Consider the following 18,977-nt stretch of genomic DNA (forward strand, 5'->3'; position numbering starts at 1 on the left):
TTTCTGTTCTCTCCTCTGCCCTTTCCTTCTTAGAAATATTACACAACATTTCCTTAGGCCTTTATCCAGAGCAAGAAAGAAGTTACAATAAACTAGATACAGTGTTTTCTTCATACCAGGAAAACAATATGAATGACTGAAGCCTGCAACTCAGGATGAACAGATAATCTTTAATCACTGCATTTCCACATTCTTGCTTTTTTACGTGTCGTGTTTTACCTGTTTCTTTTCAAGGTCACTTTAACGTTAGGATTCAGGGGATGGCATTCTGAAATCATTTATTTTTAGATAGTAAGATCTAAAGTAAGATGTCTAAAGCCTGACACATTCATCAGAGCATTTTAAACTGTGTCAGTTTAATTGTCCTTCTGGTAAACGGGGGAGAAACACTTGACTCATTTGACATTTGGGTGTGGAGAATTATGCAGCCTAGTTATTAGAAAACAAAGTGTGGAATTTGACTTATTCAAGGCAGTAGTGGGAAAGTTCTGACTCTTAAGTCATAATGGCTTGTTATAATTGAACTGTTTTTTTTTTTAAGCCCGGGTCCTGAAAATGGGTCAGTTTTGAAATGGGATGATAATTCTCCAGGTTGATACCCTTTAAAATGGCCAGGTTTGGAATTAAACATTGACAACAGCGTCTAGCCACTGGTGAAAAGTGTCAGGTTTATATTTGACACTCATGCAAATAAATGTGAATTTAAGAAAAATATCATCTAGGAGAGGGATCTTTTAAGAAGCAACAGAGATTTTCTAAACAATACAAGCAATTGAAGTAGCAAAGAACCAAGTGGCTTCTTGTTCATAAACCTTCTTGTGCTTTCATAAAACGAAACAGCTCTGTACCTGAATGGCTTGTACCAAAAGAGGTGGTATTTCAAAGTGTGCATCACAGATCATACTGTATGCTAATGTTAGATATTCAGGTCACAGCCTTCAGTAAAGCATTATATAGTTAAAAAAAATATACTGTATGTCGTTTTTCTTACTTTCAAAATTCATCTATGCTGCTTGCAAAAAACAGAAATAAAACCTTTGAAAATGATTTTCACAGCTGCTAATTGTGTAGTCATAGGTTGGGGAGCAATTTGTTTCAAAGTGTTAACTGTAAAATAATTATACCTGTATCTGCTCTTTTACTTTCTCTATTACTTTACTTCAATTGCAACTAGAGAGATGCACTTTCCAGGAGGTCAGGGTTGGAGAGAGGTTTCATTCAAAACTCATACTCATTACATTTGCAAATGTTAATGGATTGCAACTGTTATTGGTTTGAAAAGATAAAGAACCTATTTTGAATTGCTGAGGTGGGTTAAGTTTTGCATAGCCAGACAGCTTAGGATGAATATAAAGACTTCAGAAGAAAAAAACAGCATATTACTAGGGTCTTTTGTGCATAGGGAAAAAAAAGTGTTGAAAGTAAATAAGGCTAATTTCATAATCTGCTAATTCTCTTGCTTTCCCTTCAGGTGCCCTGTTGTTGGATGTGGTAACACTGATGTAACAAAGTCAGACCTGGTGCCAGATCCTACAATGAAGAGGCTCATTCAGAGCCAGAAGAAGCTCAGCACAAAGTCACAAATGTGAGGCAGGAACCTGCACAAACGAGTGTGCAGAAGGCTTTGTTTGAAACAGGAGCAAGCTACTGGAACCAGTGCCCTTTCACCAATAGTCTCGGACAGTTTGAAACAGAGGGAAAGAGCTGTCAGTTCAGTCACATAATGGAACTCTTAGAGGAGGCAAGCAGTATTGGATGGACACGAAAAATGTCTGCTTTAAGCATTTTATGCTTGGTGTAATTCGTGTAATTTGAGGCCTGGCAGTCATGTAAAAATCACATCGGGAAAAGACAGTGGTACCCCATCCTGTTACTTACATTATCATCATCATTTGGTTGCCGAAATTTATTTTTTTGCAGCGTCCCAGCTGTCTGAGTGAATTTATAAAAGATGGAATTCCAAGACTTAAAACAAATTTGTATAGACTCTGTTTTTAGCACTCTGCAGTGCTTTTTGACATGAGTTAATAAGCAGTTCAAAAGTTTCATGTATTAAAAATGGACACTTTCTTCAACGACACCCCACTGAGCCTTCTTAGTCATTAGCTGTGATTGTACAGAGATCTGTGTTAGTGTCAGCCTTGTGTTGCATATTCTATCAAAGATCACTCTTCACCATCTGATTAATGCAGACCAATCCCTTTCCGGTCAGACTAATAGAATTGTCCTGTTTCAAAGAAATTCCTTTATAAAAATGCAGGTTACTAAGTTTGCACTTAATAGTTATGAGTAATGTGTGAAGGTAATGTTGAGCCTACGGTAAACTTCATTACTTGTTTCCATTTAATTTACCCATGCATTTCATTGTTTAAAAAGAGAAATAAGAAAACAGTTGACTTTTAACATCCCCAATACTATTTGCAGATATTTCCTCTGTTTAAATCTCCCTTGGCTGATAATTAAAAAAACAGGGAAGAGCTGAGTTTCAGAGGACCCGTTGACATTAGATGTGAGATTTTTTCTTTCAAAACAGAAAACAATTGTTTCCTTATTTTTAAGTTTCTTACCACATCACGCCATATGTCATTTGCATTAATGAATGATTCAGAACATGAAAATGTGTTTTTTTTAACTGATTAAAGTAAGTTAACAAAAAGTCACTGATTATTTCTGGCCCCTGGCCATGCAGCTTTTTAAACAAAAGATGACAGACTGAAAGTAACAGCTTTGAAAATGAAAGTAGCACTGCCTTCTTATCTAAAGGAAAGACAGACCTGTTTCACAGTGGTTCTGCTGCATGACAGAGATGTGCTTCAGTTTGTGAGTCAACAGTGAAAAAAGGACAAAAATGCACGATGTCTAAAATTAGATGTATAATCTGTTGTGTACTGTGCCTTGTACTCCATTCAATACTGATTGATTCCATAACCAGCTGTCAGCTTAGTACTGTGGATTTTGTGTGTGCTCAGAAATTAGCAATAGTGACACAAAAAATATTTTTTATTAATTTTGCATTTGTTTTTTATTGTTTCAGTTCTGTTTCTGTTTGATTTGATATGTTCGCAAATGCACGTTCACCTGTTCAGAATGTTTTAGATTTTTCTGACCCATTAAAAAAATAATAATAATAATAATGTAGTCCCCACCAGTGATTTTATTCATTGGATACATTCAGTTTTCCATTGAATGCCTTCTTTTATGGTTAATGTGACGGTCTAAACTGGGGAAGGGCTGTTACCCAGTTGTGTTCAGAGGGTGCAGACTACCCCGCTACACTGGTGAAAGCAGTGGCCAATTTACTAGAAATAACAACACCCAAGAATGAACCGTTCTGAAAGGATTACGGAATGTTTCAGTCGAAATCTGGCTTAACCCGCTTGGCTGAGGGCAGACCTCCTGGCCAGGAGAGGAGGAGAAGGAGGAGGAGGCTGGGACCCCCTGCAGAGTGAGGAGTGACCTGGGGGCAGCTGCAGAGGGGGAGACACACATGACACTCCCCACACGATCTTGGGCAAAAGGCCGAGAGGGCTGTAGAAGTGGAGATGGGATTGAAAAAGACGTGTGGGAGGGAGAGAAGGGGGATCACCTACAGTATTTGCAGTGTTTTTGGAGAGGAAATGACGACAGCTGTGAGTGCAAATTAATGACAGCTGAGTCTGATTAAACCGGGCTGTTGTCATCCCTTCCGAAAAGAATGGGTGCAGACATTGTTTTTGTTGCTAAAGTCGTACTGTATATAGCCATTACTGCACTACCAGGTCTGGAGATTCCTGGCTACAGTTGTTTGATGAGATGGCCTTTGATCCAAATGAGCTCCAGTACAGGATGAGCAATAGCAGAACTCCTCCGAGGTCCAGAACGTACGAAAGGTTATGAATGGAAGGGGGCCGGTCAGCTCTGCCAGCCCATCTGGTACTTGGTAGTTAATGGATCCAGAGATCTCATCCAGCTGTTTCTTGAAGGGAGCAAAGAAGTATCGCCTACAGCCACATGGCTGTGTAGCTTATTCTGCACTCCCACAACCCTCAGGGCAAAGATGTGCCTCCTGTTTTTCAGATATTAAGTGAACTTCCACACCGTTTCCATTTGTGTCCTCGAGGATTTTGAATACTTGTAGTCTTCTCCTCTTCTCTGTTCAAGACTAAAAAGGTCCAGTTCCTTCAGTCTGTCAGGGTCCCACCAGTGCGAGTCCCGGGAGTCATCTGGCTGCTCTTCCCAGGACTGATTTCAGAACAGCAAGCTGGAATTATGGAAATACGGAATTAATCATTACATTGTTCTGCTTTGAACTTCCATTTGAAATGCAAATGCCTGCCCGCATTTCAGACCTCATTCTCTCACACTGGTGCAGGCACATCTTTACTGGAAGGGTGTTGTGAACAGTGGAGCATTCATACTGTATCTTGCACAGCAGGGCAGAAGTAAGGCTACAGAGTGCTGTATTCACAGGCACGAAATTAGTGCTATGTTTTGTTTCTCTAGTTTCTGTGGTTCATCACGTCAGGCAGGGTCCATGGTTCTCCCACTAATGTAATGAATTGGCATTTCTGAAGTAAGTTACAGTGAGCAGCAGACCTGCTGGTACTGTGTGTTCTTAGATCACAATAGATGACTTGCTGTTCATCGTAGCTCAAGATGACGGTGGAAATACTGTATTAAAATGGGTTGTTTTGAGGCATGTTTTGTAGAAGCAGGGGTTACTTTCCTGCGGCTGTATGCCGGTAAATTGTTATTTTGCCATTTTTTATTCTTATTTTTTAAGAGATATGGGATAACATTTTTTGTCATACCTAGCCCTCTAAAGGAGCAAGATTCTTTTGTGTGATGTGTTGTTTACATATACAGTACTATCACACAATGCAGTCAGACAATTGGAGTAAGGTACACTGTGGTGCAACCTGATTGTGATAGTCCAGACGGTTGTGTAAAAGGAGGCTTATCATTTAAAGAAGTACATCTTTGTTAAAATAAAACTATATGAAAGCCTTGCTGGACTTTGGCAACAGATTTACTCACAAGTGACAATATGAGCTGTTGCAGAATGAATGCTTTAGAAATTGTGAAAGATTTGCCACACACTGGTGGTGTGAGAGATGAAATACTTGGAAAACTGAAATCAAAAGGGTCCATTTATCAGGTCTAGTTTGTTTTGAAATCACCTAAGGGGAATGTTAAGGCGATTTCTACACCTCAGAGTGTCTAATCGTGAATATTATCACACTGTTGAGAAAACATGATTACTGCATATTTTATTGCATTTCAAATTGACCACGTTACCCCCATTTCCCAGTATCTTATCATTGTACATTTCGTTGGCACAGAGTTCAGAATTTTTTCCATTTAATTTCCTCATCATGTCATGAAGACGTTCCTGTTCGCGGTATTTATGAGTAGTAAATAACTATGACTTCTCCCAAAACATCGCTGTCTGTTTGAATTCTGACTGCAATTGGTGGCCAACAAGATAAACTGTCAGAAAAGGCTTAATTCCAATATGGCAGAATTAAGTAGGGCGTTCCGAGACTTGGCAAAAAATTCATCCGTTTGGTCAGTTAACGCTATCCTTTTCATGACAGGTAATTAACGAGCTAAATCTGGACCTTATTCCTGTTAATAAGTAGCTGCGAAAGAATGTAATTTAGTACCGTGGTGTGTATTTATACCGTGCAGTGCTGTGCATTCCGGATATTTATGATGATCGAAAATCATGAATTGGGAAATATTTTTGAAAGTGGACTCGCTATTTATAAATGAACTGCGCGTTCGTAGTTCAGATTTTGTTAACCGCGCACCTTCCTGCGTGCCTGTCTGCATGTTGGAAGTTTTAGCCCAGAATGCACGACTGCCTTTTTGAGAGAAAAAAGGACCGATCGTTTGGATGCCGCATTTTTTTTATACCACTGTGCCCGTCACTATCCAGCTGCAAATTCCTGGGCTCAAATGAAGCTTTAAAGTGGATTACTGTTGTTGGAAGGAACACAATTACGATCGCGACGCGAATGAATATCGTTTAAAGGAACCGCGCCACCATTATCTTTGATCAGCGTGATAATGTAAAGAGAGTGTGCTAATTATTCGAAAACAATGTAACACTTAATTGGACACACCTGCTGTTCATCCAGTACTCTACTGGCTTTCCCGCAACGTCACATAAATTACACTTTTATTGTGTTATTATTGTTTAATCTTCTGCTCTTGCTTTACAAATGTGTGGCTTTAGGCATGAACAGCAATAACCGGCTGCCCGAGTTTCACCTGCAATTTGTGATTACGCACGCAGCCCATTGCGATGCTTTGTGATGTGTGGTTGTGTGATTGCACAACCGCCGAGGAGGGTTTCTCCTGAAACCGTGTCATAGAAGGGGCCGGTGCGGGCGGAGTTCCAGTTGCACTGCTAAAGAGAAAGGGTTTAGAAATAGCATCTTAGTTTGGGCACCTACTGAATCAGCGAGGTCATTCTCGCATCGAGAAACCCACGGCGCACGCTTTCTGTCGAGCGTTTCTATTTGACTTGAGTGGAACAACTTTTTTTTTCTTCTGTGCTTTGTGAGGTCCGCCTCACATATCAACAGTTAAATCGGGAGGCAGCGCCTGCCTATACATTGAAGTCAACTTGGAGAAAGAAAACAAAAGGACATTGTTCATTCGGAGTTGTACAGAGGTTGTTCTTTTAAAATCCTTACATCGTTGTATTATCTGTGAAGAATCGCAGGATTTACTTAAACTAAAATACTGGGATTATCCTAACCCTGTAATTGTATACAGCACTGGGCATCCGCGGAATCCCAAGGAAGACTAAGTCAATGTGGGGGCTCTTGGAAATTCTTTAATATCCGAGTTAAAAGTGTTTGTCTGAATGCTGGCCCACATGAGTTGGAACGCGCAGCGAACCAGTCCGATCCCATTTTTTCGCAATGGGAGGTGCAGATCCAAGAGAGTAGACGCCGAAGAGCCGGTGTCTAAGATCCCGAGGCTGAGCGACTCCGCGAACGACACCGGTTACCTCAGCACTTCCCCGGCGTCCCCGGTCAGCGCAGCCTCGCCCGGCACCCCTGCAAGCCACCAGGGTCTCTCTCGGATCTGCCAGTTCCTGCTGCTGCCCGTTTCCGACAGGGAGGGGGTGCACAGCGCACTCCACATAAACACGGGAGAGGAGTTTGTGTGCAAGGTATGGAAACGGCAGAATGAGGGATTTTAATGATAACAATCGCCCCCTCCCTCCTCCCCCCCGGTTTGGAAGTTATGCATGAGATACGAAAAGCAAAAAAAACAACACGGGCTTCTTGCCAAATACGCGCATGACGATCCCGCGTGACATCCGTAAATTTTTATTAATTGCACAATAAATTTCGCAATTTTAATGCTTTTACACGGGGCATTTTCATATTTTTGCAGACTGATGGTATTCTGCTTCCATAGATCAAATGATCAAATCTTATTTTGGTAAATGGATAAGGTCTGGCGAAGTCTGTATCTGATCTGCCTCTAATGTAAGCGCACACACAAAAAAAACCACTTTGAAGCTCATTAACGCACCAGTCGCCATAAAATTATACGAGGAAGGTGATCGTGTTCGCTGCGTTAAGAAATGTTGTTCATTTGTGTACAACCATGGCAGCGCTGTGCAGCACTACTGTCGCTTTTCAACCTGTGTCCTTAAATCCCTTTCTGTATTAAAAAAAAAAGAAACCCAAGCCCTCATGCCAGGTCACCCGATTACACGCCGTTTTTCTATCTGCTCACCTTGTCGTCCGCGTATGTCGGCTGGAGAAATGACTGCTAGTACTGGCCTCCAGTTTAAACCCGGCATCTTTCTATTCCAAAAAAAAACGATCTGGTATTCAACTATTTTGCTTCCGAATAGCTCTTTAATTGTATTTGTCAATGGATTTGGCAGTGTAAGCAAACGATCATGTTGGTTTTTCGTCTACGTTAAGTGGAGTTCCTGCTGATTTGAGAAAACTGAGGTAAGTGTAGTTAAATGCGATGAACTTCTTCGTGTTTGCGGGTGCGTTTTATTTATATATATATATTCCCTGTGAGATAACCTGATATATTCACCGTACCAGCCTTGACATTGCATTGTAAAAGATACTATACAGACAGTAACATTGGTTTTTTTTCCCCATCAATTATTAGGTGTTTAGCTTGAAACACTACCAGGAAAAGATAAGACCGCACACCATCGTACCAGCGCACAAGAACATTTCCCAGATTAAGGACATTGTTTTGGGGGACCAGAAGGCCTACGTGTTCTTCGAGAAGGACTTTGGGGACATGCATACGTTCGTGAAAGGCTGTAAGAAGCTGAACGAAACGCAGGCCTCCGGGCTGTTCCGCCAGATAGTTTCAGCTGTCTCTCACTGCCACCAGTCTGGGGTCGTGCTGGGGGACCTAAAACTCAGGAAATTTGTCTTCGCGGATGAGAAGAGGTGAGGATGATTTACATTAGTAGCATTTAAACACGAACTGCAGGGCCGTTCAAAAGGCACTAATGTGACTTGGTACCATTGTGTGGAACTCTTTATTTTTGTATCGCCTCATACATTTATCAGAATACTACATTTGTGTGCGGTAAATTGTTTTATAACATGAAGTCCACTGCTTTCAGCTTACTATAGATGGGGAAAGACAATACTGCCGTTCCACGAGGAACTGCCAGAGCTTTTCTCATTTCAAATGATTATTTTTCTATTATATTACTAGCCATTTTATTGTGAGCAGTTTGTTACCTCTAGGGCATCAAACGTCTGATGAGTGTTGGTATGGATCTAAGAGAAACAGACTGCAGAAAACACAGTATACCTCTTTGTAAAATGTAATATATTTGGAGGCCTTTGAAGATAATTGAAGATATATTGGGAATGATTCATTTTTAAGGGAGGGGGGGCGTCTTTAAGGATCACATTAATCTGGGGACAGAAAATGTCTTGTATAAATTGGACACTCATTCTGTTAAGAGGTGAGATTAAGCTGTGGTCTAATGTCATTTTTGTGCATAAAAAGGTGGGAGTACGATATAAACCCCAGTGCCTTGTCTTGTCTTAGCTTCTGCAGACAAACTGAGGACTTCTGGACACTCTGTACATACATAAAAGACTGGGCATACTTGATAAAACCGAAAGTGGTTTCAGTACGCACATATGTTTTTTTATTTCCTTAATGTGAAGGGAGGAACACCACATTTGCCTGCTTGATGCAGCATTTACAGTTTTTACAGCATTGATTCAAGCACCATGCTTACGTCAGAAACGTATTTAAATTGAAAATACCCGCAACCAAAATAAATTAAGGAACTTTTGCAACTGCAACATACAATACTATAATAGGCTTAAGCAGTTGCTGAAACCCAATATTGCAGGCTGCCTTGCTAATTTTGAAATCTGTGTTGCAGCAAAGGCTAATAACGTCATGTGTCACCAATGTGGCAACAGCAGTTTTAGGCAATTAAGCAGAGGCAGGCAAAGGCACAGGTGCTGGCCATTAGAATAGGGGGCAAAGAAGAGATGAACCGCATTGCTAGCTGAGTCATAGTTTCCACATGCTATACCCTGGAATGCTGTAGAAATGTATTCACACTGTGCACCTATTCACTGTCAGGCCAAGATGAAGCAGAACCTGCTACATATTATTGTGGAATAATGCGTTGCTGATGTGGGTGACCTGTGCGAGCTGACTCCATGTCATCTGCCCTTAGAAGGAGAGATTTGTGGGTGTTTTGTCACACAGGTTTTCCTCCTTGATCCCCATATTAGGAAACAAACAAAAGGCTTCTTTTATCGTCTTGGAAATGTTGCTAAACTTAGACAAACTCACTTGGCTGATGTGGAGTGATTAGTGCATGCCTTTGTTTCATCAAAGACTAATTGCATAATGCCGTAGTCTCTGGTATGTCCCTGCCTCGAGCCCATACTGATCACTGTTAACTTCCTACATTTTCTCATTTTACTTTGGTTTGATACCCCCCCCTGTGTGCTTTAATGAGAGGCTTGAAGGTTTTTTAAATCAATTTTAAAGTTTGCCACCCAGTAAAGGCAATCCATATTACGTTCTCTTAGGTGAATTAAAATACATTTTATATCAGCACATTTTTATTGATCAAGTGCACAAGGTGTGCAAGGGATGGCGGTCAGCTTAGTTTTAATTTTTGCATTTGCTTCTTATTTCAAAGGGATATCTGCATTCTTCAGCATTTTTACTAGTAACTGCAGAATTGTAGTTATTTATTTACCACAGTTAACTAGCACATTCCCTAGTAACAGAACAGTTTTCTGATCGCTGAGCTCTGTTTTCTTGCACGTCGTAAAAGTTTCAAGGGTCACAATGCATGAGGGACAACATAAATTAAAAAAAAAAACAAGAGAAATGGGATGATTCTTTCCATCTAAATAATGAGTTAATTTGCATATTGGAAAAAGCAAAAGATTTAAACAATTCCTGAGGTACTGTAGGACAATCTGTTTATGTGCAGCAACAAAGCTGAAACAAGCGCAGTAGTAGATTTTGGAAAACATGTGACTTAATCAATTTTTATTGCAAAGAAGTGGAGCATTCACCTGCAAGATGCAGATGTTCTTTTCTCTGTGTTGAATGCTTCCAAAAGTAATGTGCTTTACCAGTTTTGGAATGCATTAATGTTTGTTCAGTTAAAAGGAAAAATAGTTTTAAAACATTTTGGTTAAAAATGAAGATTAAATTACGTTTTTCATCATCATCTCTTGCCTTTTTGGTCTCAGTAGCTTTGTCTGCCCAGTTCTCATCAAGAGTTCCTCACTGCTGAAAGTTAAAACACCACAAATGCTTCTCGATAAAAAATGAAAATAAACATTTTTTCTTTTTTTTTTTATTCCTCCAGTGTTTGTTTGAACTTGGCTTCTTCATGTATTGTTTCCCCTCTATGGAGACATGGCCTCTGATTATCAGCTGTTGATTATGTCACTCACTTTTCAAGATATGACAAAATAAATATTCCCATTTCAACCCATTATTGATATTCTGTATCGGAGCCAGGGATTTCTATGTTTTTTTAAGAATGTCATTTTTTTTCTGTTCTTAGAACTCACTTAAAGCTGGAGAGCCTCGAGGAGACTCATGTGCTGGAGGGAGAGGATGACTCGGTGTCACACAAACATGGCTGCCCAGCCTACGTCAGCCCCGAGATTCTGAACGCCACCAGCACGTACTCCGGCAAGCAAGCCGACGTGTGGAGCTTGGGCGTCATGCTCTACACCCTGCTGGTGGGCCGGTACCCTTTCCACGACGCTGACCCCAGCGCCCTGTTTTCCAAGATTCGGCGGGGACAGTACTGCATTCCGGAGAGCGTTTCGCCCAAGGCCAAATGCCTGATCCGCAGCCTGCTGAGGAGGGAGCCAGGGGAGAGACTCACAGCTGCCGAGATCCTCATTCATCCCTGGTTCCAGAGCTTCCAGGACCTGGAAAGCCCAGGTCAGGAGTCGGAGGCTGGAGACCAAACTGTGCCCACTTTCCATCTGGATGAAGACGAGACCATGGCTTTATTTTGCTGATGGAGTATGTCTAACCTAACCTGACTGAAGCACTCACTTTAGTGTGTTAACAACTTCACAACTGTCCCGTGTTTGCAGTAATTCTCAGCTGTTCACTCTGAGTTTGGTGTAGAATTTCCACAGCCCTCCTAAGGTGATCTCAGAGGTCTAAGGCTTCCTGTTTGCCAGGTTTTGCTGACTGCTTAAGTTCGAATGTGTGGTCATCTATGTACTTCAAAACCCAGGGCTGATGGAGGCCAAGACAGATTCTAAAATACTCTACAGGGAACTCAAGAAGCTTCCAGTCCATTTACTTGACCATGGTTCAGTTTCCTCTTGACATTTTTTTTTAATAGCCTCAGCAAAACCTTAGCCGGTGGAGACACAAACTTGCGAAAGAATGAGATTGTGGAAAAGGTTAAAAAAAAAAACTTGAAGCCACGTACACTTGAATATAAAAGCACTGAATTTCACTCAGGATAGAAAAGTGCTGGAGATTAGCTTACATGCTGAGGATTCCTGTTTGTTTAGCTCTCAGCAGAAGAATAAATGACGAATTGCTCAGGCCCTGCATATTCTTCTGTTTCTAGTAGCAGGAAATTCTTAGTTGGAGTGAGTGTCAGAGGTCACTCAAAGACGGTAGTCCTGGGTCTATCGGGTGTCTCGGAGCTTTGAGGGGAACATGCTTTATACAGTCAGCCTCCAGAGTGCTGAGGTGTTTAGTTGCAGTTGGATGAATTAGTCATGTGAAATTAGAAAGCCTAACAAATGCTCTAGTGCAACTTTGCTCTGAAAATTGATTTACAAGCACTTTCTCAGTTTCCTCTTTCTCATATTTATTACTCTGTCCTAGTCCCTGGTTTATATCGCTTTACAGTATTGTTCTGTGCTCTTTAATGCACAGCTCTGGTGTTTTCAATAGGTTTGCACCACCACTATTAAAAGAGTGAATCGACAAATATCGGAACAATACTCAGGACATTTTAATTTATTGCCGATTTGACTATCTCACTTTATTTGGGGAGAAACTGAATTGTTTTTCACTGTTTTAAAGGCTTTTTTTCCCAAAAACCCTTTGCTTCCTGTCCATTACCTTTCTTGACTATAAAAGTCATTGTTGGCAAAGTCCCAGAGTTTTTACCTTGGTCTGTAGACAATTACAACACATCTTGAACTTTTGCCTTGTGACCTTGAATGCAATGGGTATCTTACATAAATCTGTTCTTAAGGTAAATGGAATGTATAATGCATACATCCTGCACAGTTTGCTGTACATATGGCATAATTCTCAATGTTGTCATTAAATAGTATTATGTCAAGGATGAGTAAATGTGAACTGTCGTAGCCAATAGTTACTTGATGTTGGAGATTGAGACTCACAGTGTGTGACAGGAAGGGGGTGTACAAACTTCTAATTGCACTGTGCATTTTGTGGTTGTTCTAGAGCTCTTGTATCTGTGATACAATCTTAATGCCTGATTAAGTCAAGCTGTAGATAGTGTAAATGTTACCAAAAAAGCTACATAGTACAACACTAATGTAAATATGTACATTAAAGAAATATGGACAAGGTTAATAAAACTGAATTTTTTTTTCCACGTTTGTTTACTAGAGCATTATTTCGACTGAGCAGGATTGATCAGGGTTCTCTCGGGTGTTCGTGAACAAAAGGTCACCTGTGCAAGTCACATTTTGTACATGAAGAATTTGAACGGAGGAAGAAATACTCCCTTACCAAAACAAACAGCTGTTTGATATGTACACATACTGTTCCAGCACCCTCGTTCCGTGTTTCATACGAAAAGCACTTACTGTGCGTGTGTGGAAATTAGTCACCCTGTGGAGATCGTTTCCCAGTCGCAATCCTACAATTCCTCGGTGCAGATGTCCGGTCTTTTGCATAGTTTTTATCTAGAAGAATCCTAGTTTGAATATAGTGTGTGTGTGTGTATATATAGTACATTTACGCACATTCAAAGGTGACTGATTTTTGTAATTGCAGTCAAAGGCTATATTGTTTTAAAACGTGCCTTGCTGATGTCATCACTTTTACTGTATGTCATTACAGTTATCGAAACATGATCAATGTGGTGAATGCCTGCTTAATTTGTACATCATCCGTCTCGCAGTTACAGAATATCCGTGTCATTTTTTTTTCTTTGCAATTGCGTTGGCTTTTCTTGTTTTTCGCGTCCTTTCTCCCATGGTGTTGCAGTCTGCTCTACAGTAAACCGGTCAGTTGCAGGTATCCCCATGGATCTGCTATGATTTTATACCTCTTGCGTAAACTGCTGATTAGGGAAGGATTAGGTATCAACAGGGTAGCTGAAGCATTATAACCTCTGGTAAGTGGCCAAGCAACGTTGCATGCCATCAGAGTGCGATTGCCTAACATGTCAGAATTAGCCTTGGGTGTAATGCTGATAATAAAGACTGTAACTGAGATAGCTGTTGCTGGGTTTTGTCATCTTTGCGATGATGAACAGGTTTGATTAACTCCAGGAAAGTGCTTTTGAAACACAAATAGCAGCAAGCTGAAGACCTTTAACCAAACGTGCGTTCAGAGTTCTTTAGAGGCAGTTTTACTTCTGCGCTACACCCTGATCAAACCGAAAGTGTGCGTCTCAAGGACAGCTTCTTTCTCAGCGCACTAGAATTTAAAAAAAATGACCATCTGTTAACTGTGTTATATCGTGCTGAAAAGTGTAAAGTGCTGCGCAGGGGAACTCCAACCAGTCGAGAGGTTGGGGATATTTTAATATATAACATTTTGTTAATGCGCGCAGCCCGACAGAAGAGGTTCCAGTTGGGAAGACCAGTGCCTAGACGTGACCACTTTCAAAAATGCGGGAGACCAGTGGACGTTAAAGAGACGGTTTAATGGTAATATAATATTTACCAGTTCAAGTTAACTGGAGCCGTTTGAAGTAGCCCATCCCAGTGACTGTTTAAACCATTAGAAACCAATTGCAATTTCCTCTAGCGCAAAAAAACGTGAGACATCTGTTTGACAACTGAATGGGCTTGTTGTGAAGCTGGGAAGGACTACACCCTATGTTAATTTAGATTATATTTTAATGTCTGTTTTCTTGTAGAAATATATAGGCTGGATAACTCACTGAACTAAAAAATAAATCTCACAAATATATACAATTTATCGAATTGTATTTAAAATGTTTCACTGTAGCACCAGTAATGCATAACTTGCGATCTTCTTTAACCACAGGCGAAAGGTGACCTCCGTTATCCGATATAATCTTTGTGTCATTGTGTGAAGAAACTGTGGAAAACTAAATACGCTTCCTTCTTGCGCCATCTAGTGGAATTGCAGTGGTGCTGGCTTTCGGGCACTTGCACGTAAGAAGTCTACGGAGTTTGTATAACATTCAGGGAGAAAGGACTGTGTGTATACCTTTTTAATAGTAATCTGCACTGAAGTGCTTTGGATGCTGTATTCGAGATCCAGACCTTAAGTCTAAAAGTTATTTTAGTTCTGTTTGGTAATGATATTAAATTCCTATTAAAATATAAACTCCCTACAGTCTGGAGTCTGGTGTCAGACTTCAGTCATACCCTAAGATTTCTCAAGGTTTAAAGTGTGAACACAATCACATATTCTGAGCCAGTCCCCTTGACAGAAAGAGGCGTTATTTCGGTCAATTATCTTTTTGCTTGGACTGAATTAACAGGGCTATATTTACAAATTTAAGGGTATTTAAAAAAAAACATGTCAATTTGGAGATTCAAGACATGGCTAAAGGGCAGGAGCAGGGAAGGGGTTTGGAGGCATTGGGGGTCCCCCTGGAACAACTGGGCTCTGTGAAGGAGGAGTTGCATTTGAATCAGATGGGTCTAGATGTGTCTGTGAAATGTAGGCATAACGTAGGAGAATTTAAATTTGGGAACTGTGGGCTAGAGTGCACACAGAAGGTATTCAAGATCATGCATGTGACTGAATTGACAACTGCTTAATATATAGCAAACACATAGTACGACAGATAAGAGGTAACTGTTCATATTAGGGTGATGTCATTGGTTTGTACCACAGTGACGTATTAGAACCACTCCTGTTAAATATACACGATGAATACATATTCATTACTGACCAAAAAAAAAAAAGAATGTGGTGCACTGTTTTGTTCAACCCCTTATACAAAGAGATTGCTGAAATGAAACGAGTTCAGAGAAGAAATATATACCAAGGCTTAAAGAATGTTTTACTCTGCCAGGCTAAAAGAACTGAATCTTCTCCGTCTTGAAGAGGGAGACTTCAAGGGTGCCTGATTCATGTGCTCAGAATCCTCAAACCCAGCAGACTTCTCCAGAATGAGCAATGACTCACGAACCCAAGGACTCGAGTAGAAAACAGTGAACAAGAGGAGCCTTTTTACTCCAAGTTTTGCGGGAGACACAGCTCAGTTAGATCCTTGGATCAAAAAGCTACTGCCCTCCAAACTGGCCAGGTGGACCAGACAGTCTCCTCTCGTTTGTTCTTGTAAAATCAGATAAACCAGGGGGGTTATTTCTCACTGGGTGTTCTGGACCGTGAAGTAGACAGGGGTGTACTAGCTTGTTCACCACGCCCTAGGCCAAAATAAAGGCTTGACATTTCCAAGACCTTTATGGTTGTTGTTATCATTGTGTACATGCTCCTATTCAATTCAATAGGGGAGCTTTGATAAACATTGAAAGAATCACAGTTTTCCGATTGTCTAATTTCCTGTATATGAAATAAACATTGATATGGCAAGGCTTTTGGACAGAATTATTTTATTCAATTCAAAATCCGTTATTCATCCCAGGAGGGCAATTTAAGCAGCAAGCAGTGCAACATACATCGCAAGACAAAAACAAAGGCCACCAAAAAAAAAACTTGAAAAAAAGTATACATAGGTATAATAGCAAACGGACCATAGACGTGATTGACCATAATAGTGTGTAGTATTAGAAAGGTACTGTATTAGTACATCACATTTCAGGGATCCGGCAGGTAGTTCTCTGGGGATTATTCATGTCTTTCCTGTGTCTGCTTTGCTCCTGGCTCAGCCTGAGGGTACGGATGTCCTGAGACCCACCTAGCACCAGATCTCCCCACGTCCGTGGCCTGAGGGCATAGGTTTCTATACCGACATCATCTTAACCCCTTGAGCCTGGGCTATCCTCCGTGTTGTCCCCTTTTTCCGCTACGCACAGGGTCTCTACTGCTCTCCTGGCCATTCCACGGCTTGCTCTTCCGACATCCGTAACACAATCGCAGTATTGTGAAGGTGTCATCTTCAGAACATTGCCCGTATCTGCTCACCAGCATGTTATGAACTCAGCTGCTTGGATCTTAACCAGCACCAAAATGCACACAAAGTTCCTTGCACTGGTTCCCCTAGATTTTGGAATAAAGTTCAATTTCAACGTTAAGAGCTTGAGCGCTTTAGTGAAACAGTGAAGTCTGCATGTTGCTTGCCATTTTTGGAGTGGAGTCTGGTCCTCTCCAATATGAAGCTCAGAACTGCTGGAAGACTATTTATTTCTGTGCTGTTGCTTCAAAGTTATGGAATGATATCCCAACCCAGACTTTTCAAGATAGCTGGACACTTTTCAAATGCATTTACTTGTACTGGTGTTTGTATTTAGTGTATTGATTTTTTTGTATAAATGTGTGTCGGTGGGTTTTGCCTTTGTCTTGATTTATTCTAAAGTGCCTTGAGACAATGACATTTAAAGTGCTATATAAAAAAAACATATTATTCATACTCATCAACTCATCGTTAAATTAGAAATTGAAGGCTTTACGGCTTATACACTATACCCCTTAATAGAATGGAAAAGTGCAGAACAACCACAAGTGGTCACTAGAGTGTGCTCTTCTAATAAAGATTCATCACCCCAATTGCTCCACAGAAAGCAGTGATTTCTGTGTTGACTCATAGAAGATAGTATAAAACGCAGAAGAGGCCAAGAGTCACCTGCTTCAGCCCTTTATGTCTGTTGGATCTGAAATTCTGCTTTCCAAGAAGTTCTTGAAAATAAAAACCATAGCTGGCTTCATTGAGACACCCCTTAATATTGTACCCAACACTTTCCAGTGTACAACGGGTTACAAAACTAATATATACTAATGGCATTTATACAGGAGGAGTGGTTTCAAAGTCACTGTTCATTCATGTATAGCAGTGGCAAACACTCACTAGCCTGACATCCCACAAGGCTAGTCTGCAGCAGGGTCCTGTACTGCAAGCAATCCACATTTAAAGTGGGGGTGACATTAAATCAAAAACTATTAAGAAAGAGTATGAAGAAAAGAAAACATCTACTGTACAAACACACAACATTCAAGGAGGAACACATGATCTCTTACGGCTATGTAACTGAGTATGTGCAAAAATGTATTTTTCGAGGCGGTTTAAGAAATCCCTATTTTTGGAGATGCTTTAAAGGTAAGGGGCAGGGCACTCCAGTATGGGGTGTATTTTGGGGGGGAAAAGCAAAATATCTTTGCCCATAATAATTGTTCTGCTTAGGAACATAGTTCTGTCCTAGTGAGATGAGTCTGGTTAGCTAAGCAGCTCTATCTGAGAATGGCTGGCATCCACCCCTCCGTTTTCAAACCACTTCATCCAACTCAGATTCACAGGGAAGCCAGAGCCTGTCCTGGCATGTGATACACACACACACACACACACACACACACACACACACACACACACGTCAAGCCCAGTTTTACCACAGGCCAATTAACCCACCAGTATGTTGTGGGAATGTGGGAGGAAACCCACACGAACATGGGGAGATCATACAGACTACTCAGCTAGCAGCCCAGGAATTGACCCCAGAGGCCCAGCAGTGCTAACCAGTGCACAGCCCTTGCTTGGGTACCATGGTACAGACCAGTTTATAGAGTAGACTATACTGCATTTGACAATATGGTTTGAGAGATATGCATGTTCTGAGAGTTTAATTAGAATTTTCAGAGGTCTCAAAGATGCTTGTCCAAGGGGGCATTTGAAGATTAATTTTTTGTGGCTGTCTAGTTTAATAACTGTCAGTCTCTCCTGAAGACAGTAATGCTAGATACACATTATGGCATTCAGCAAGATGAATGATGTTGTTTGAATAACTGTTTACCATATGCACAGAATTGTGTTTTAGTTTATTCACTTTTCTGTTGATAATGTCTTTGTAGGTAAGACCAGGAATTAAAATTAGATCAAAGAGAGTTCTACTGAGATACACTAGCATTTGGCTCATTGCTCATGGCTAGAGTTTCTCTAAACTCATATGGAGATCTAAAATACAGTCAAATGTACCAATTTAATTCCTTGGCTAAACTGGAAGATTTAATCTTGCAAGAGTTACAGCCTCGATCAGTCTGACACAGCACTTAGCACTTCTGAAAACTCCGAAAGCTAACATAATAAACAAAAAACAACGCTAGTGTGTTCATTGTTAAAACCCATGCTAAAATATTAAATACAATTA

General features: G+C 40.7%; 2 protein-coding genes and 1 long non-coding RNA gene across 5 annotated transcripts in view; 2 read left to right on the forward strand and 1 right to left on the reverse strand.

The window, feature by feature from the left end:
* nsmce2 (NSE2 (MMS21) homolog, SMC5-SMC6 complex SUMO ligase) overlaps positions 1-3,109 on the forward strand; it is a 29,237-nt gene extending 26,128 nt beyond the window's left edge. For 2 of the 3 annotated variants that reach the window (XM_015358070.2, XM_015358069.2), the window contains exon 7: positions 1,472-3,109. In XM_015358070.2, coding sequence (XP_015213556.2) covers positions 1,472-1,589 — 118 coding nt within the window. In that variant the 3' untranslated portion in view covers positions 1,590-3,109. The remainder of the gene's footprint in view (positions 1-1,471) is intronic. The other variant, XM_015358068.2, reaches the window with a different exon arrangement.
* Positions 2,983-7,093, reverse strand: LOC107078702 (uncharacterized). Its single transcript, XR_001479668.2, has 2 exons — positions 7,004-7,093; positions 2,983-4,240 (listed from the first exon to the last, which is right to left on the reverse strand). It is a non-coding gene; the product is annotated as an uncharacterized lncRNA (long non-coding RNA).
* trib1 (tribbles pseudokinase 1) lies at positions 6,203-13,098 on the forward strand. The gene is made up of 3 exons (XM_006635988.3): positions 6,203-7,168; positions 8,140-8,432; positions 11,057-13,098. The coding sequence occupies exons 1-3, from the start codon at positions 6,857-6,859 to the stop codon at positions 11,523-11,525; spliced, it is 1,074 nt and encodes a 357-aa protein (XP_006636051.3). The 5' UTR covers positions 6,203-6,856; the 3' UTR covers positions 11,526-13,098.
* The last annotated feature ends 5,879 nt before the right edge of the window (positions 13,099-18,977 follow it).

Source organism: Lepisosteus oculatus, chromosome 10 (assembly GCF_040954835.1).
Source record: "Lepisosteus oculatus isolate fLepOcu1 chromosome 10, fLepOcu1.hap2, whole genome shotgun sequence".
Classification (NCBI taxonomy): Eukaryota; Metazoa; Chordata; class Actinopteri; order Semionotiformes; family Lepisosteidae; genus Lepisosteus; species Lepisosteus oculatus.